The 21,102-nt window shown below is 46.9% G+C and overlaps 1 protein-coding gene across 1 annotated transcript in view; it reads left to right on the top strand.

Annotated features, from left to right (window-relative positions):
* LOC119177926 (phospholipid-transporting ATPase ABCA3) overlaps nt 1-21,102 on the top strand; it is a 175,109-nt gene that overhangs the window by 1,997 nt on the left and 152,010 nt on the right. Inside the window, exon 2 of the mRNA XM_075886165.1 lies at nt 20,443-20,697. Within this exon, the coding sequence (XP_075742280.1) occupies nt 20,443-20,697 (255 nt within the window). The remainder of the gene's footprint in view (nt 1-20,442; nt 20,698-21,102) is intronic.

The following is a 21,102-nucleotide window of genomic DNA, read 5'->3' as shown; positions in this document are numbered from 1 at the left end:
CAAATTTAGGAACGCAGTTAAACTTGACCTTTCCGCCTCCCGACCGGCTATGGCAGTGGCTAATATGTTAATATTCAGTTGTAAACGCCACAGAAAACATTGTACTCAAACATTTATTTTGTGCTAAAACTTGCTTCGTTTTTTTTTCGGGAAAGAAAGCTCGTGAGTCACGCAAAATATGAAACAGTCGCGCAGGCGCGTCGCTACTCGAGCAAGCTCCAAGCAAAGTTTGATGAATACACGGCTGCATTAATGTATCGCGACATATATAGTGCAGGGTTCACCATATGGTGGGCTTCGATATGCTTCGCAATCTAATTAGCGGGTCCACCATGGTGGAGCAGAGGCTATAATGCTCAGACGCTGATCCAAAGGTCACTGGTTAGATCCCGGCCACGGCGGTCGCATTTCGATGGAGACCAAATGGTAGACGCCCCTGTAATGTGCAATGTCAGTTCACGATAAAGAACACTAGATCGTCAAAGTTTTCAGAGTCTTCTGCTACGGCGTCTCTCATAACCATGTCTTCGTTTTGGGACGTAAGAACACCAGATGATATTAGCGTAGGGTGCGAAGCGATAAGCTTTGGTGCCTGTGCACGCAAAAATATGTCGCGTGCGGGACTTCTGAATGGTAGTCGCAAGTTCACCGTAATGCCAAAGAGCAATAATGCTTTCTCTACTTTTATATCGCGAGTCCCTTCTCCCCTTCACTGCTCAATAACTGCGCCACGCTTACTTTTGCGCCAGCGGCTATAGTTTTCATGCCACGACGGCAAGCGTGAAACGATGCCGTGTTTCAAGCGCCGTACGATGCACAGATAGAGGAATGATTCTGGCCAGTGAAATATGAAGTCGAAATCGAAGTACAAAACGTTGCTTTACTACCGCTTCGTCGCGCGTGGTCCTGTCTCAGACAGAGTGCGAAGTTACATGTTTTATTGCTTTTAGAATCATTTCGCGCAATAGTGTGATTTTTTTTGCGACGAACTTTTGCTTGTGTTACCCTATGCCTACCTGAATTGCGTTTGAGGTATCCATTGACACAGCCGTGGGGGCTGCTAGCTGTGGTATCACGTGGTCTGCTTTCCTTTGTGCTTTCGGAACGCTTGTGACGGAGCAATCATGTTTGGGCCATGGGCGGATATAGCCACCCCCCTTTTTTCGGTCGCCTGAAGTAGAATAGGAGAGGGGGAGGGTCTTGGCTCTTGTATTTAGTGACTAGCATCACAAGAACACCATCAAAGCATACATTCTGTTACTTTGTGCTCGCAGTAGTCCAACTTATTTGACTTAGTCGGTGGTAGGAAGCGTTTACTTCAGAGACAACACTCGATGTCCTGAGGTCGTCCGCATACGGTAAAATCGTCCCCGCACAGTTCTCTATGACCTTGGTACTTACTGAGGACGACAGAAGCTTGCTTCAACCGGAAACGTCTTTTCGAGTGCTTTCTGAGGACAACAATTTATCCTGAAAATGTAATTTAAAGAAGTTTTTGAGAAGACAAAAGCAATGCACTAGTGCCGGTTCAAACGTATTTCTAAGTGCTTTCTGAGAACAACAATTGGTCCGGAAAAGGTCCTTCCAAGGACCTTTTAGAGATGACAAAAGCATTGCACTCAGCACTAACATGTACTTTCTCAAGACCTTTGCGCACCAAGTAGATGCATTTCATATGTGAAAACTTTCTTCCCATGTTTATTTCATACAGTCATAAAGTTGTTGTATATTTTCGCCTCTTTTGTTTCGTTTTTGGCAGAAAATTTTTCCGAATATGCGTTCCGGTCGATGAGACACGGATAATAAATTGGTTTAGGTATCGAACCTCTTATTGTGAAATGTCCATTTGAAGCAGTGTGTTCTTAAATGCCACAGCCTTAAATTAGTCATTATACATCGCAGTAGCGCGTAACAACAAATTAGCACCTGGGAACCATTGACCATGCGGCACCATTCTAGATAGTCAAATAGCCAAGTCATTGCAAGCCAACTGACTATCAAAATGGTGTCTGTCAGGGAAGAGCAGTGTACTAGTAGAGTGTTGTAAATGGGGGTAGTGGGATCAGGGAGAGCGTGTGGGTGTGACATCTGACATGGAAGCCGCGAGATGGCGCAACCAGCGCGTGGGCTGCTCAGTTCAGACTGGCGTGGTGGATGAAGGTGTTTTTGAGCGCTCCTGATCGACTGCGCAGATAACAGGTTTTGCATGTTTCGAGCTTGCCTTTATAATTAATAAGGCAGTTTTAAAACATTCGTAGCACTTAATACATTGTACGGCTTTTTCGGGGGTCAGCCACCATGTTGTATGTGTGTTTGTTTCTTTGTGTTTTTTTTCTTTTGCCACCCCGTGGAGGAGGTACTCGTACATCGAACAAACAAATTTTTGTAGTAGAGCATAGACTTTCTCTTTCTCGTTGGGCAGGGTTCATGTTTCGTAATTATCGAGTGACACAATTCATAAGGACAATTGATGTCAGAAAAACATGATTAAAAATGCTGTAAAGTGTTCAGGATGCGAGGAAGGATTCAAAATGGACCCAAGTGCAGAAGCGAATGGCGAGGAGGCTGATGCCAAGTGTAGGCAATGAGAGGTCGAGGAAAAAAATGGAGAAAATGATGGTTGCCCAGAGTGAACTGCTTATGAGGATCACCGAGCTGGAGACTGCGTTGGCGGCAGAGCAAGAGAAAACGAGGGCTATAGGAGAAAGGCTGAAGTCCGCCGAGGACGCACTAGCGAAGGTGAACAAAGGAACGGCCGACGGAGATAACAGTTGGGCACTGGTAACCAGAACGGCGGAGAAAAAAGAGCAAGCAAGTTTGGAAAAAAAAAAGGTTCAGCCGGTTAAATGGGTCGCAAGACCCAGCTTCAGCGAAGTAGTAGTGGAGCAGGGAGGGGACAAAGCAGCCGGCGTCACAGGTTCAAGTAACCCGCATGTACAGGATGCTCCAGCTGAAAAGTCACAGCATGTGATAATGGCTGAAGACTCGAATTTAAATTGATGCGCAGAAGCAATCAAAGAGAGTGCAAGAGGTCACAAGATGGTTGCAAGCAGGAAGAAGTCAAGAACTCAAAACTACAGCTGATGGACAGAACCTCGTGATAATTTCAGTTGGTTTAAACGATGTCTTAAATGAAGATATGGCAGGGCTAGCGATCACACTGGCGAAAGGGGTCGATGACATGTGCGCCACTTCTCCTCAGGTACAGGTAGTGGTATGAACGATACCGGAGGTACCAGTGCGTGACGGCATCCTGCTAAGAGCGGTTGTCAATGCAAACCCAGAGATATGGCGGATGAGTCGAGAGAAAGGCTTTGAGGTGGTGGAAATAAACAGAGAGGTGCATAGGTGGGGTGGTTTTCAACAAGACAGAATTCACTTCGATGGGTGGCTAGGTGATGAGGTGGGTTGGCGACTTGCAGGACGCGCAGTAGCTTTTTTGGGAGGCACGCGGGCCCTTCGGGGTGCTGGATAGCAATTAATGAGGGAAACAACCAGGGAGACTCTTTGAGAGGTGGTATGGACAGATAAGGACAGGAAGGAGTATTGTAGTGTCGTGTATCTTCCTGCTATTGCAGACCGATGTGCAGCCGCACGTGGAACACACGCACAGTATTGAAAATTTTTCTTATGTACTGATGAACTGGTCGGAGAGCAATGATACGTTATGAAGGAGCGCACATAAGCACAATTTCTAGCACATAAAATTACGCAAACATAAACGTTGGACTGCAACTGGTAGCAGCTGAACCGCAAGCGGTGGAAGGCAACAGCAGAGCTTGTGACCACTTACGAATTTGTGACTGCTTGTGTTAATTTACGCGGGCGTGCTTATGATTGAGTCCGTTGTGCACTATTTCACCAAATTTAGGAACGCAGTTAAACTTGACCTTTCCCCCTCCCAACCGGCTATGGCAGTGGCTAATATGTTAATATTCAGTTGTAAAAGCCACAGAAAACATTGTACTCAAACATTTATTTCGTGCTAAAACTTGCTTCGTTTTTTTTTCGGGAAAGAAAGCTCGTGAGTCACGCAAAATATGAAACAGTCGCGCAGGCGCGTCGCTACTCGAGCAAGTTCCAAGCAAAGTTTGATGAATACACGGCTGCATTAATGTATCGCGACATATATAGTGCAGGGTTCACCATATGGTGGGCTTCGATATGCTTCGCAATCTAATTAGCGGGTCCACCATGGTGGAGCAGAGGCTATAATGCTCAGACGCTGATCCAAAGGTCACTGGTTAGATCCCGGCCACGGCGGTCGCATTTCGATGGAGACCAAATGGTAGACGCCCCTGTAATGTGCAATGTCAGTTCACGATAAAGAACACTAGATCGTCAAAGTTTTCAGAGTCTTCTGCTACGGCGTCTCTCATAACCATGTCTTCGTTTTGGGACGTAAGAACACCAGATGATATTAGCGTAGGGTGCGAAGCGATAAGCTTTGGTGCCTGTGCACGCAAAAATATGTCGCGTGCGGGACTTCTGAATGGTAGTCGCAAGTTCACCGTAATGCCAAAGAGCAATAATGCTTTCTCTACTTTTATATCGCGAGTCCCTTCTCCCCTTCACTGCTCAATAACTGCGCCACGCTTACTTTTGCGCCAGCGGCTATAGTTTTCATGCCACGACGGCAAGCGTGAAACGATGCCGTGTTTCAAGCGCCGTACGATGCACAGATAGAGGAATGATTCTGGCCAGTGAAATATGAAGTCGAAATCGAAGTACAAAACGTTGCTTTACTACCGCTTCGTCGCGCGTGGTCCTGTCTCAGACAGAGTGCGAAGTTACATGTTTTATTGCTTTTAGAATCATTTCGCGCAAAAGTGTGATTTTTTTTGCGACGAACTTTTGCTTGTGTTACCCTATGCCTACCTGAATTGCGTTTGAGGTATCCATTGACACAGCCGTGGGGGCTGCTAGCTGTGGTATCACGTGGTCTGCTTTCCTTTGTGCTTTCGGGACGCTTGTGACGGAGCAATCATGTTTGGGCCATGGGCGGATATAGCCACCCCCCTTTTTTCGGTCGCCTGAAGTAGAATAGGAGAGGGGGAGGGTCTTGGCTCTTGTATTTAGTGACTAGCATCACAAGAACACCATCAAAGCATACATTCTGTTACTTTGTGCTCGCAGTAGTCCAACTTATTTGACTTAGTCGGTGGTAGGAAGCGTTTACTTCAGAGACAACACTCGATGTCCTGAGGTCGTCCGCATACGGTAAAATCGTCCCCGCACAGTTCTCTTTGACCTTGGTACTTACTGAGGACGACATAAGCTCGCTTGAACCGGAAACGTCTTTTCGAGTGCTTTCTGAGGACAACAATTTATCCTGAAAATGTAATTTAAAGAAGTTTTTGAGAAGACAAAAGCAATGCACTAGTGCCGGTTCAAACGTAATTCTAAGTGCTTTCTGAGAACAACAATTGGTCCGGAAAAGGTCCTTCCAAGGACCTTTTAGAGATGACAAAAGCATTGCACTCAGCACTAACATGTACTTTCTCAAGACCTTTGCGCACCAAGTAGATGCATTTCATATGTGAAAACTTTCTTCCCATGTTTATTTCATACAGTCATAAAGTTGTTGTATATTTTCGCCTCCTTTGTTTCGTTTTTGGCAGAAAATTTTTCCGAATATGCGTTCCGCTCGATGAGACACGGATAATTAATTGGTTTAGGTATCGAACCTCTTATTGTGAAATGTCCATTTGAAGCAGTGTGTTCTTAAATGCCACAGCCTTAAATTAGTCATTATACATCGCAGTAGCGCGTAACAACAAATTAGCACCTGGGAACCATTGACCATGCGGCACCATTCTGGATAGTCAAATAGCCAAGTCATTGCAAGCCAACTGACTATCAAAATGGTGTCTGTCAGGGAAGAGCAGTGTACTAGTAGAGTGTTGTAAATGGGGGTAGTGGGATCAGGGAGAGCGTGTGGGTGTGACATCTGACATGGAAGCCTGGAGATGGCGCAACCAGCGCGTGGGCTGCTCAGTTCAGACTGGCATGGTGGATGAAGGTGTTTTTGAGCGCTCCTGATCGACTGCGCAGATAACAGGTTTTGCATGTTTCGAGCTTGCCTTTATAATTAATAAGGCAGTTTTAAAACATTCGTAGCACTTAATACATTGTACGGCTTTTTCGGGGGTCAGCCACCATGTTGTATGTGTGTTTGTTTCTTTGTGTTTTTTTTTCTTTTGCCACCCCGTGGAGGAGGTACTCGTACATCGAACAAACAAATTTTTGTAGTAGAGCATAGACTTTCTCTTTCTCGTTGGGCAGGGTTCATGTTTCGTAATTATCGAGTGAGACAATTCATAAGGACAATTGATGTCAGAAAAACATGATTAAAAATGCTGTAAAGTGTTCAGGATGCGAGGAAGGATTCAAAATGGCCCCAGTTGCAGAAGCGAATGGCGAGGAGGCTGATGCCAAGTGTAGGCAATGAGAGGTCGAGGAAAAAAATGGAGAAAATGATGGTTGCCCAGAGTGAACTGCTTATGAGGATCACCGAGCTGGAGACTGCGTTGGCGGCAGAGCAAGAGAAAACGAGGGCTATAGGAGAAAGGCTGAAGTCCGCCGAGGACGCACTAGCGAAGGTGAACAAAGGAACGGCCGACGGAGATAACAGTTGGGCACTGGTAACCAGAACGGCGGAGAAAAAAGAGCAAGCAAGTTTGGAAAAAAACAGGTTCAGCCGGTTAAATGGGTCGCAAGACCCAGCTTCAGCGAAGTAGTAGTGGAGCAGGGAGGGGACAAAGCAGCCGGCGTCACAGGTTCAAGTAACCCGCATGTACAGGATGCTCCAGCTGAAAAGTCACAGCATGTGATAATGGCTGAAGACTCGAATTTAAATTGATGCGCAGAAGCAATCAAAGAGAGTGCAAGAGGTCACAAGATGGTTGCAAGCAGGAAGAAGTCAAGAACTCAAAACTCTAGCTGATGGACAGAACCTCGTGATAATTTCAGTTGGTTTAAACGATGTCTTAAATGAAGATATGGCAGGGCTAGCGATCACACTGGCGAAAGGGGTCGATGACATGTGCGCCACTTCTCCTCAGGTACAGGTAGTGATATGAACGATACCGGAGGTACCAGTGCGTGACGGCATCCTGCTAAGAGCGGTTGTCAATGCAAACCCAGAGATATGGCGGATGAGTCGAGAGAAAGGCTTTGAGGTGGTGGAAATAAACAGAGAGGTGCATAGGTGGGGTGGTTTTCAACAAGCCAGAATTCACTTCGATGGGTGGCTAGGTGATGAGGTGGGTTGGCGACTTGCAGGACGCGCAGTAGCTTTTTTGGGAGGCACGCGGGCCTTTCGGGGTGCTGGATAGCAATTAATGAGGGAAACAACCAGGGAGACTCTTTGAGAGGTGGTATGGACAGATAAGGACAGGAAGGAGTATTGTAGTGTCGTGTATCTTCCTGCTATTGCAGACCGATGTGCAGCCGCACGTGGAACACACGCACAGTAATGAAAATTTTTCTTATGTACTGATGAACTGGTCGGAGAGCAATGATACGTTATGAAGGAGCGCACATAAGCACAATTTCTAGTACATAAAATTACGCAAACATAAACGTTGGACTGCAACTGGTAGCAGCTGAACCGCAAGCGGTGGAAGGCAACAGCAGAGCTTGTGACCACTTACGAATTTGTGACTGCTTGTGTTAATTTACGCGGGCGTGCTTATGATTGAGTCCGTTGTGCACTATTTCACCAAATTTAGGAACGCAGTTAAACTTGACCTTTCCCCCTCCCGACCGGCTATGGCAGTGGCTAATATGTTAATATTCAGTTGTAAAAGCCACAGAAAACATTGTACTCAAACATTTATTTCGTGCTAAAACTTGCTTCGTTTTTTTTTTCGAGAAAGAAAGCTCGTGAGTCACGCAAAATATGAAACAGTCGCGCAGGCGCGTCGCTACTCGAGCAAGTTCCAAGCAAAGTTTGATGAATACACGGCTGCATTAATGTATCGCGACATATATAGTGCAGGGTTCACCATATGGTGGGCTTCGATATGCTTCACAATCTAATTAGCGGGTCCACCATGGTGGAGCAGAGGCTATAATGCTCAGACGCTGATCCAAAGGTCACTGGTTAGATCCCGGCCACGGCGGTCGCATTTCGATGGAGACCAAATGGTAGACGCCCCTGTAATGTGCAATGTCAGTTCACGATAAAGAACACTAGATCGTCAAAGTTTTCAGAGTCTTCTGCTACGGCGTCTCTCATAACCATGTCTTCGTTTTGGGACGTAAGAACACCAGATGATATTAGCGTAGGGTGCGAAGCGATAAGCTTTGGTGCCTGTGCACGCAAAAATATGTCGCGTGCGGGACTTCTGAATGGTAGTCGCAAGTTCACCGTAATGCCAAAGAGCAATAATGCTTTCTCTACTTCTATATCGCGAGTCCCTTCTCCCCTTCACTGCTCAATAACTGCGCCACGCTTACTTTTGCGCCAGCGGCTATAGTCTTCATGCCACGACGGCAAGCGTGAAACGATGCCGTGTTTCAAGCGCCGTACGATGCACAGATAGAGGAATGATTCTGGCCAGTGAAATATGAAGTCGAAATCGAAGTACAAAACGTTGCTTTACTACCGCTTCGTCGCGCGTGGTCCTGTCTCAGACAGAGTGCGAAGTTACATGTTTTATTGCTTTTAGAATCATTTCGCGCAAAAGTGTGATTTTTTTTGCGACGAACTTTTGCTTGTGTTACCCTATGCCTACCTGAATTGCGTTTGAGGTATCCATTGACACAGCCGTGGGGGCTGCTAGCTGTGGTATCACGTGGTCTGCTTTCCTTTGTGCTTTCGGGACGCTTGTGACGGAGCAATCATGTTTGGGCCATGGGCGGATATAGCCACCCCCCTTTTTTCGGTCGCCTGAAGTAGAATAGGAGAGGGGGGGAGGGTCTTGGCTCTTGTATTTAGTGACTAGCATCACAAGAACACCATCAAAGCATACATTCTGTTACTTTGTGCTCGCAGTAGTCCAACTTATTTGACTTAGTCGGTGGTAGGAAGCGTTTACTTCAGAGACAACACTCGATGTCCTGAGGTCGTCCGCATACGGTAAAATCGTCCCCGCACAGTTCTCTTTGACCTTGGTACTTACTGAGGACGACAGAAGCTCGCTTGAACCGGAAACGTCTTTTCGAGTGCTTTCTGAGGACAACAATTTATCCTGAAAATGTAATTTAAAGAAGTTTTTGAGAAGACAAAAGCAATGCACTAGTTCCGGTTCAAACGTATTTCTAAGTGCTTATTGAGAACAACAATTGGTCCGGAAAAGGTCCTTCCAAGGACCTTTTAGAGATGACAAAAGCATTGCACTCAGCACTAACATGTACTTTCTCAAGACCTTTGCGCACCAAGTAGATGCATTTCATATGTGAAAACTTTCTTCCCATGTTTATTTCATACAGTCATAAAGTTGTTGTATATTTTCGCCTCTTTTGTTTCGTTTTTGGCAGAAAATTTTTCCGAATATGCGTTCCGCTCGATGAGACACGGATAATTAATTGGTTTAGGTATCGAACCTCTTATTGTGAAATGTCCATTTGAAGCAGTGTGTTCTTAAATGCCACAGCCTTAAATTAGTCATTATACATCGCAGTAGCGCGTAACAACAAATTAGCACCTGGGAACCATTGACCATGCGGCACCATTCTTGATAGTCAAATAGCCAAGTCATTGCAAGCCAACTGACTATCAAAATGGTGTCTGTCAGGGAAGAGCAGTGTACTAGTAGAGTGTTGTAAATGGGGGTAGTGGGATCAGGGAGAGCGTGTGGGTGTGACATCTGACATGGAAGCCTGGAGATGGCGCAACCAGCGCGTGGGCTGCTCAGTTCAGACTGGCATGGTGGATGAAGGTGTTTTTGAGCGCTCCTGATCGACTGCGCAGATAACAGGTTTTGCATGTTTCGAGCTTGCCTTTATAATTAATAAGGCAGTTTTAAAACATTCGTAGCACTTAATACATTGTACGGCTTTTTCGGGGGTCAGCCACCATGTTGTATGTGTGTTTGTTTCTTTGTGTTTTTTTTCTTTTGCCACCCCGTGGAGGAGGTACTCGTACATCGAACAAACAAATTTTTGTAGTAGAGCATAGACTTTCTCTTTCTCGTTGGGCAGGGTTCATGTTTCGTAATTATCGAGTGAGACAATTCATAAGGACAATTGATGTCAGAAAAACATGATTAAAAATGCTGTAAAGTGTTCAGGATGCGAGGAAGGATTCAAAATGGACCCAAGTGCAGAAGCGAATGGCGAGGAGGCTGATGCCAAGTGTAGGCAATGAGAGGTCGAGGAAAAAAATGGAGAAAATGATGGTTGCCCAGAGTGAACTGCTTATGAGGATCACCGAGCTGGAGACTGCGTTGGCGGCAGAGCAAGAGAAAACGAGGGCTATAGGAGAAAGGCTGAAGTCCGCCGAGGACGCACTAGCGAAGGTGAACAAAGGAACGGCCGACGGAGATAACAGTTGGGCACTGGTAACCAGAACGGCGGAGAAAAAAGAGCAAGCAAGTTTGGAAAAAAACAGGTTCAGCCGGTTAAATGGGTCGCAAGACCCAGCTTCAGCGAAGTAGTAGTGGAGCAGGGAGGGGACAAAGCAGCCGGCGTCACAGGTTCAAGTAACCCGCATGTACAGGATGCTCCAGCTGAAAAGTCACAGCATGTGATAATGGCTGAAGACTCGAATTTAAATTGATGCGCAGAAGCAATCAAAGAGAGTGCAAGAGGTCACAAGATGGTTGCAAGCAGGAAGAAGTCAAGAACTCAAAACTACAGCTGATGGACAGAACCTCGTGATAATTTCAGTTGGTTTAAACGATGTCTTAAATGAAGATATGGCAGGGCTAGCGATCACACTGGCGAAAGGGGTCGATGACATGTGCGCCACTTCTCCTCAGGTACAGGTAGTGATATGAACGATACCGGAGGTACCAGTGCGTGACGGCATCCTGCTAAGAGCGGTTGTCAATGCAAACCCAGAGATATGGCGGATGAGTCGAGAGAAAGGCTTTGAGGTGGTGGAAATAAACAGAGAGGTGCATAGGTGGGGGGGGTTTTCAACAAGACAGAATTCACTTCGATGGGTGGCTAGGTGATGAGGTGGGTTGGCGACTTGCAGGACGCGCAGTAGCTTTTTTGGGAGGCACGCGGGCCCTTCGGGGTGCTGGATAGCAATTAATGAGGGAAACAACCAGGGAGACTCTTTGAGAGGTGTTATGGACAGATAAGATTCCAAAGTGGCACCAATATCTAAGACATGTAGAGTCCGGGGCAGAAACATACGTAACCACGAGGGCCGAACCAATTCAGACGTAGGGTATATTAACATGCAGGGTGGCAGGAACAGGCTGAAGTGGGAAGAGATTGAAGGACAGCTAAGTGAGGAGAAGCCAGTGGTGTACGGTTTTGTAAAAACACATCTCAGGGACATGGAACAACCTTCTAACAATCCGGACTACGCGTGGGAATATTGTAATAGAACAGAAAGCAGCAGAAAGGAGGGTGGTATTGGGGCGTTCCTTCATAAAAGTACAGACTGACAAAGGGTCAAGCAGTAGTGGAAGAAACATTTCTGGCTAAAAGGGTAAGGGGCAGGGCAAATGACACTCCTCGGTTTGGCGTACTTGTGGACGGGAGCAAAGGCCTAAGAGGAAAACCAGGCAATGGTGTAGTGTATGTCAAAGGACATTGAGGAATTAGGAGGAGAGTGCGAGATAATTATACTAGGAGATATGAATGCGCACATAGAAGATATATATAGGTATACTGACCCAACAGGCAAAATGATGATCGATATGTATGAAAGGCATGTTTTGATCATTTGCAACAGTACTGAGAAGTGTGAAGGGCAAATAACATGGGAAATAGGAAGGCTGCAGTCGGCGATAGATTATGCACTCATGTCACATAGGATGTATGATAGGCTCAGGAGAATGCACATAGATGAATGTAGCTCCAGAAGTCTGGGTAGTGATCACAAACGTATCAAGCTAAGTTTTGGAAGAGCAGCGAAAGTGGGAAGGAGACAAGACGAGCAACTACAGCAAAATTTTTATTCAGAAAGGCAAATAGAAATAGCTACTTAAATTGAGAAAGGAATCACTGAGGATAATAAAACAGTGTGGACATACATGAAATTAATTAGACTGTTTGAGCTAGAGCTTGCTAGGGCACGGGGCAAGTCAGCGTGGAAAAGCAGACCCTAACCCAAGGGTCGGTGAGATGAGGAAGTTAAGAGAACCACAGCAAAACGCCAGGAAGCCTCTAGTGAACACAGACATGCTAAGCAGCGGGGTGAACCGCCAGATGAAGAATGGGACATATTTCTAAGCTGTAGACAGGAAGCATTCTTTCTGGTCAATGAAAAGATTAGTAGAAAGGAGGCTCAGTGGCTGGCAGAAGTATATAAGAAGGATAGAAAGGCAGCTGCGAAATTTTGGAACTGTCTAAGCTCCCTAAGAAATTAGACGAGCCTATAGGAGAGGTTTACAACTACAGCTCAAGGTGCTAGGCTAGACGGGGACGAAGCTATTGAATATATAAGAACAAGCGTGACAGAAAAAATTCAGCAAAGATGTGCCTTATGCACCATAATAGACAAGGATGAAACAAGTGGCGCAATGGCTCCGTTTTCCCAACAAGAGTGGGATCGGGCTGAGAAGAGGTTTCCTAGTAGTACATCAACAGGCTCAAATAGCATTCTAATTATGCTGATAAAGACATTAGATGCGAAGTCTAAGCAGATTTGGAGAGAGGCAGTGAGCAAAAGAATAATTGATGGTGAAGTCCCCGGTGGATGGAAACTTAGCAGGATGTGTATGATCTATAAAGGAAAGGGGCCAAAGGTGACATAAACAACTACCGTCCTATAACAGTGACATCAGTGGTCTACAGGCTGATGATGCAGATTATAAAGGAAAGACTGCAGGCATGGGTAGAGGAGGAGTGGATGCTGGGGGAACTGCAGAATGGGTTTCGGAAACTCAGGAGGTTGCAAGACAATCTGTTCTCACTGACGCATGGCATCGAAATAGCAGAAAAGGAAACAGGGCCCTGTGGCTAGCACTTTTGGACATCAAGGGAGCATACGATAGCGTGGTTCAAGAGGACTTGTGGGGAATACTGGACACACTTGGTGTGGAAGATGGAGTCACTAATCTTTTAAAGGATATATATAAAGGTAACAAAGTAGTCATAAGGTGGGAAGAACAGGTATCCAAGCCCACAGAGGTAAAACGGGGGCTTAGGCAGGGGTGCCCCCTGTCACCTTTGTTATTCATGATGTACCTGCAAGGATTAGAGGCCAAGTTAGAGGGAAGTGAACTTGGCTTCAACCTCTCTTTCGTCAAACAAGGGAAACTCATTATACAGGCACTACCAGCATTGATGTACGCAGATGATATAGTGCTGATGGCCGCCAACAAGGAAGATTTGCAGTGACTGATTGACTAGGACGGTTTTCAGCTACTTCTTTATGAAGAATGTTGATAGAAAATGGGGAAAGCGAACGAGAAAGTTGACGGGTGAATACTTAGAAAACAGTAGGGGTCCAAACCAAAAAAAAGTTTTTGTTTAAAAAGAAGGTGAAGGAAGCTGAGACCGATATATGAAGAATCGGCATGATTAAGAAGTCCGTACTAGAGATATATCGAACTTTTAGGCAGCAAATTGCCAAGAAAGAATTTATGATAATACTTGGGGTAGTGCTCTACTGTTTGACGCGAGGACGAGAGTGTTGCGAACAAAGACATATCGGGCCAAATACGAAGGGGTAGACACGGTATGCAGTGTGTTTTGAGAGGAGGAGGAAGCTGCTGAACACTTGATAATGTTTTGTAAGGTGCTTCACCCTATAGTTCAGGATGATGGCGCAGAGTTTTTCAAAGCACTGGGGTTTAGGGACAGGGAGGGCAAAATTGACTTTAAGTGGGTAGAATTAACTTGAAGGAGGTTATCTGATTGGTGGCTAAAGTCAAGGCACGAGTGAAAATTGAACCCTTCTCTGCAAAGTAGCAGTCCTCAACCTCACTATTTAAAGGAAAAAAAATCTAGCTTTTGGTTCATTAGGTATTACGGTTTGGTGGTATAAGCCACCACCCGATCTAAAGGGTACAGTCATATCAATCCATCCATCCATCCCTGTATGGAACGCGAAACGCAGAGCTTCAGCAATGCGGAGAAGCCGAAGCCGTGTGCACTTGGTGTGTCACCGGAAAAAGGAAGCGCGTAGTTATTTAGCATGTTTTGGAAATTTTCCTCTGAATTAAGACAAGCGCAGAAAAACCTGGACGGGCGGACGTTTTAGGCTAGCGTGAAAATAAAGCTGACCCAACAAGTGCAGAAAACGGGTGCAGGACGATGCAGCCGATTGGGAAACTAAAGGCTCGCAAACACTGTAGAGGTAAAAATTTGGATGGTTAAATATTCAATATGTTTTGCCATTGACAATGGTCATACGTTAGGTCTCAATCGCACACACAAGTACGATTAAGCAAAGCAACTGCGGTGCCGCATGTACTAACACATTCGGAACCTGTGCGCTATATCAATTTCATTACGAGCGGTTTTATTTACGTTTGAACATACCCACTGAGAGCTTGGGATTTAATTATTCCCAAGACGATGCCGCTATGACGCGGCTGTAGTAGAGACCCGAGATAGCAAAGTTTTATGACGTAGGAAAAAATGATAACAAAACTAACAACAAAAAAACTTCATTGGCACAAAGCACCACAGTGTTCTCAAAGTACATGGCTGCAACGAGAGAGGCATTAAGAGCAATGGCTTATCTTCGCACGCAATTTCTTTTTACGCCATTCATGTCGTGATTTGTTGAGTTATTTTACAAAAAATGCATCATGGTCGGCTCATAGAACTTGGTCAACTCTGTCCTGAGCGTGTATAGATGCTGGCTGCAACCTAGGACATTACAAAAGTTTTCATTCACCAGCAACATCACATTCCCTGAAGAGTTTTTCGGCTGAAAAACAGTGAAGATGTCTTAACTGCAATAAAAAGCTCCTCTGAGTGATACAACAAGCCTCCCTTGTCACATATCACAGTGAACTCAGTGTTTCTGTTTTTGTATTAGGGGCTTCCAAAAGAAGGGTCTTGCAGGGCATGCAGTCATGGCATTTCAGAAACTTAATTTTGAGCAACACAACCGGCCATGTTATGTATTAGACGGCCATCACTCTTCTGCTCTATTAACTCTCTGTGCTCTGCAAGAATACTCCGAAACATGGGTTCAGCTTACACTAGGGACCCTTTTTCAATCAGATGGTCCACTGCAGGAACCATGGCTTACTGAGCAGGAGGATCTTGTGCACTCAGGCGAGAACTATTGTTAAGGTGAACTTTCCCGGAGCGTACGGTCTCAGAAAGGTTATAAAATTACGGACAATTCATGAGAATTAGGAAATGCGTGGGTCTAGGTTGATCGCTGGGCGCGTTCATCCATCCGAGCGTGCGGCCGTCACAACAAGCAGGCGAAGCACCAGCGGCAGCCACTCCAGCCAGCTCACGCGAGTACAGCGCTGCCACCAGCATCCGGGTCTCGTCCGCACTCGCCGCCTCCCTTCAATGCGTAGGGCGCTCCGGCTGCTGATCCCACTACCCCCTTCTAGAACACTGTAGTACTAGTGAAGGTTCTTGTCCTTTGTTGTTTGTGTGCATGTTTAAAAGTGAGATATGTGTGAGAGTGTAAGTCGTAGGTGATGATGGAAGGTAAATTGCTGTAATGATGGGTGCACTGGGCTTCTCAACCTTCAGACTGATCATGGATGTATTGTCACCAGCCGCCTGCGGCGAGGTGTGGTTCGAAGCAGCCTGGAACACCAGCCAATCACGATCAATTGTGCTTCGAAACAGCCTGGTCCCAACGTGAAAAGATCGACTTCTGCATCTGACACATGGCCTGACCGTGGGCAAGTCAAGTCAACGCCCGTGTCGAGTGTACTGGTCGGCTGTCAGAGCGGAGCCTCTAACACTATTGAACTTCATTGATTTACCAAATCCCGGATTGGCCCGCAGACGCCTCGGCTCATAGACGGCTACGTCACATGCACGTGATCTAAAAGTCCCGAGCCAGCCCAAGCGGCCTCGGGCCATCTACGCGCTTGATGCTGGCTGCATCCGCTGTGGCATCTGCTATGCAAGACTATGCCATCAGCTCCCTCCATAGCTCTGACACAGGCCACAATGCCGACCCAATTCCAACCTAAGCAGCAGTTAGGTAGTGAATTATTTCTATTTATGTTGTGATGTAACATACTGTAAGTGAACTACTCGAGTGCGTGCGCATCGTAGACGGGCGTGGTCGTTCTACTGCTGTTTGTACTAGCGAGTATAACGCGTGTTTGCCCGACCCACCGGACTACGCACATCCTCGACGTGGCTCAGAACACCGATGACCAGAACTCGGTGCGCAAACAATGCGAAATCCCGAAACATGCGAATAGACAGTAAAGCAAAGAGAGAGCAAGAGCACGTCGAAAATTGCCGTGTCTGACTTAAAGGGACACTAAAGTCAAATAACGATTTACGTCAGATTGAAAGTGTAGAGGGCACTGCCAGTGTTTCTTGCAGCATGTGGCCACAAGGAGGTACTGCTGTCCACTGAGTGTATATATGGGATTCGGGGAGAAAAAATAAAGTTCTTTTGGTGTCCGCTTGCCAGCAGTACGCCTCATTTCTTGGCTCCCGGGCTGACCATGGTGTCAGAAGTGGAGTTATGCCATTAATCCGACATGCTTAACGACGCGGTATCGACGCCCGCCGAAGCCAAAGTAAACACCGTTAAGGCGGGCATATCTGACCTGCGTCCTCCAGCAAACTTCACTTTTTCTAACCCCGGAGAAGGGCCCACGTGGATGGCGACGTTCCAAGACTAGGCCTTCTTGGCCGGCCTGCACAATGCTAGCGGCGAGGCCCAGGTACGGACACTTCTTTACTGTATGGGACCGCAAGCCCGATCCATTCTTTCGTCCTTTGGGGTATCGGCACCGGACACCGTTTTTTTCACATCTGTCAAAGAAAAATTGGATTCTCACTTCGTGCACCCTGTGAATGAGATATACGAAAGTCGTCGTTTTCACCGCCGCATTCAGCAGTCCGGTGAGTCTGTGGATGGCTTTTTCACGACGTTACGTAACCTGGTAAAGCGCTGCAGCTACAACAGCTCGCTTGTCGACGACAGTCTTGTTCGTGACAGACTTGTCGTGGGCATAAGTGACGAGAGGCTGTCTGATCAATTATGCCGCTGCACAAAACTTACCGCCGAAGGAGCGCTGTGCGCAAGCATCAAGCTCAAGATGGTGTTTGCTCTGTGGTTATGACCTACTGCACAAAAGGATGCCCCGACAAAACAAAGGTGCCTCTGCAGGTCACTCCATTTTGGAAGGAAGAGGGACAGACTGAGCGTGAACGACGGCATCCTTCTGCTGGACCAACGACTTGTGATTCCACCAGCCTTGCGCCAGGATATTCTCGCCCTATTACACGAAGGGCATCGGAGAGTGTGCAGTTGCCAAGAACGGGCCAGGGAGACTGTTTGGTGACCTAACTGTAACATGCATGTGGATCACATAGTGTCACAGTGTGCTGTATGCGCCGAGACTAGAGTTCAGCGATCCGAGCCTATGTTGCCAACGGTTACACCTGAGAGGCCATGGCAGCACCGTGGCATCGATCTGTTTCAATTGAAAGGGCGCGATTACGTCCCGACTGTTGATTATTATTCCAGGTTTCCCGAAGTAGTCTCCGTTCGGTCCACCGCGGCACCAACCGTCATTTCGGCAATCAAGAGCTGTATCGCCCGTTTCGGCGTACCAGACGTGGTCCAGACCGACAACGGACCGCAGTTCGTGTCACGTGAGTTTGCAGAGTTAGCACAGTCATATGGCTTCCGTCATGAGACCAGCAGTCCAAGGTATACTCGGAGCAACGAAGAGGTGGAGCACATGTTGTGCACGGTAACAGACTTGCTTTCCAGAGGTCCTGACCATTACCTGGCTTTGCTCTCATACCGTGACACATCCGGTCCAAACGGCATTTCTCCGGTCAAAGCCTTGATGTGAGGGAGATTGCAAACACGTCTCCCGCGACTACCGCAACAACTGGTGCCGTCATTACCATGTCATACAAGTTTCAGGGAAAAGGATACCAGTTAGAGGGCACAGCAAGCAAAGAACTACAATCGCCTTCGGGCTTCAAGCGAGCTGACCCCTCTAAGTTCTGGCGACTGTATGTAGGTCACCGACAGGTGCTGCAGTGGCGAAGTGCTTTCACAGGCTCAGAGTCCACGGTCATACCATTTTGAGACCCCCAGAGGTGTTCTACAGCGTAATCGTCGACACCTGGTGTCTCATTCGACAGAAACGAGTTCAGCACAACTAGCAGCTTCTCCGCCAGCCCTTCCCGAGAACTTGCAACCTGAAGCTCCGCAAGAAACCGTGCAACCAGAAGTAACGCCACGGGAAACTGTGACGAGGACTCGCAGTGGTCGTATAGTAAGGCCGCCCTGACGTTTGAACTTGTAGAGACCTGCCCTATAAAATCTGAAAAAGAGGGATGTAGAGGACACTGCCAGTGTTCCTTGCAGTATGTGGCCACAAGGAGGCACTGCTGTCCACCGATTGTATAAATAAGATTTGGGGAGAGGGAATAAAGTTCTTTTGGTGTCCGCTTGCCAGCAGTCCGCCTCGTTTCCCGGCTCGGGCTGAACAGAAAGCTCAGTGTATGCCAACATCTAAAACGACAATATTATCAACAACAGTACCCTACTTACCGAAAAATTAGGGTAAATGCTAAAGAACACAATCACCACTGTAGGACGTTTTCAAAATGATCCCGATGACATCAGATGGACCATCTACAATTCATGACTAGTAATCGATCTAACTGCACTAAATAAAGAACCTTCCGTGCATCAAGAGAGGCAATAAAATGCTGCTTGTTCGTTTCTGTTTGATTAACACAAAAAAGAACTGTCGGACGTCACTATGGGTAATGGCGCGAGTGGTGTTCAAAAATTCAAATTTTGAGTGGTTACACGGAAGAGGTGGTGCCATATAGCGGGGCGCAGTTGTAACAATAAACGTTTGCAATCTCGAAGCCAATGGCGGGAAATTGATCAATGACCGTTGTTGCTGCTGTGACCCCACCTGCTTTCGGTCTGTCGCTACTAGCGCAGTAAAGCCGGGCAACGTTATGCATGGCAACAGTGGCGTGAGTCGGTCCCGTCACCAGGCTTCTTGAGGCGGGTAACATGAAGTGCGCCAACCCGATTCGGATCACTAAAACGTAATTTTATTTCAAAATAGGCCCTTCCTTGGCATAAAAGTAACACTACGAAGTTTCTGGACCACTATTTCAACAATAAAAGTTGGATTAATAGTGGCCTTTACTGTCCCTTTAAAACGGCTGCACAGGCATGCGCCGCGCGCTGTCGGCTGCCAGCTTCCCGAAAGAATTCGTTCGGATGGTCCCGGGTCGCCCGCAGGCTGCTAGGCACGCAAAGAACGAACAAGCGTCCGAGTGACTCCGGACCAGTGGGCGGAGCTTCCAGTTGGTCCCCGAGAAAAATGAATGCGGTGCCGGCGTGCGGGGCCGTACGGAGCCGTCCGGGATGTGTAAATCGATGAAGCTTGGTGAGTGCATTGGGCACGATACACGTCGTGATGAGGACACTGTGTCAAACTTTCGAGGAAGATTACAAGCGTGGTTGTTAAGCTGTGCTGACTGCCTTGATAATGGTTTTCTTTTTTTAAAGACTATACGTGGTCTCGAATGCCCGGCAAGGCTATCAGTGTTGAATAATTACTGTTAAATAAATAAATTTCAGTCAACTAGCTTTGTTTGCTTTACTGTAATAGTGCAGCACTGCCACATCTCTGTTGATTGACACAGTATATATACACGACACCTCGCAGGTGTTTTTGTCTTGATGTATGGAAAGATCATGGAAAGAAGTAAATCATATGTAGTATCACTGCACATAATACCGAACCGGCCACGCTAGTTTTGTTCTGAAAAGATACTGAAAAAGTCCTAAAGTGTTGTTTTGAGGATGTTCTGAGGTTGTTATGTGTATGGACAAGGGGGCGGGATTAGTGCCATTCTAGTACTATAAAGGGACATTCTGAGGGCGTCATATTGTCCTCACAGAGGCATGCTGAGGACTTCCTGAGGTTGTGCTTGTGTTGTCTGGGGCCAGGGATCAGGCAATAGAAGGAGGGGGTTGGAGGTCTTGACACATGCTAAGATGTCTCCCCCACCTCCTCTTCTGGATCCGCTGCTGAGCAAGGCGTGAGATCGAGAGCTTTCAAGAAGCAGCAAGGTCTGCTTGCTTAATGCGAGGAGGTGGCGGAATTTTTCGACAGAAACATTCCGCGCTGCCATTGGACCACGCAGGTCACTCGCCAGAGGTGACGGCCTTGATGAAGGGGCCCGAGGTGGAGTCGAAATGCCGGTCCGAGTGGACCAAGTACGGCACACACGGTCAGGTCGCGTGCGTTGAGTTCACGGAGGTGTTTGGCGTCACCGGCGGCGGCAGCCTCGAGTACGAGTTACTGCAAGCGTCCCAATTCGAAGTGCCCGAGAGACTACCGTTGACCGGTCCGAAGAGCTTCACACTAGATTCAGACGACCGCTTCAAGGATTACTTCGGTAAGCGGCGTGGCTCTGGCGCAACGAGAAACACTTGTATTTTAAACAAATTGCTCTCCGTGAGGTAAAAATACGCAGGAAAGCTGCGGCGATTTTCAGTAATAATAATTAGGGGACACTGCAAAAAAATACCGTTGGAGTTGCAGATTTCAACTGACTCTTCAAGTCGCTGTATTCAAGTAGCTGTATTCGAGAGCATGTTTTGCTGAAACAAGTGCATTTCTATTTTTTAGCTCAGCATTGAAAGTGGTGATGGCGCTGTTAGATACTTAGAAAACTTGACCAAGTTATGAAGGGACGTCGTGAGTGTTATTATTCTCTAACAGGAGCGCCCAAAGCAGGAATAGAGCTTTTGTCCATAATCAAGCTGGTCAACCTGCGGGCTACGCAGTGCAGATTGGCAGG

This window comes from Rhipicephalus microplus, chromosome 1 (assembly GCF_043290135.1).
Source record: "Rhipicephalus microplus isolate Deutch F79 chromosome 1, USDA_Rmic, whole genome shotgun sequence".
NCBI lineage: Eukaryota > Metazoa > Arthropoda > Arachnida > Ixodida > Ixodidae > Rhipicephalus > Rhipicephalus microplus.
This window is presented reverse-complemented; position numbering and strand designations above follow the sequence as displayed.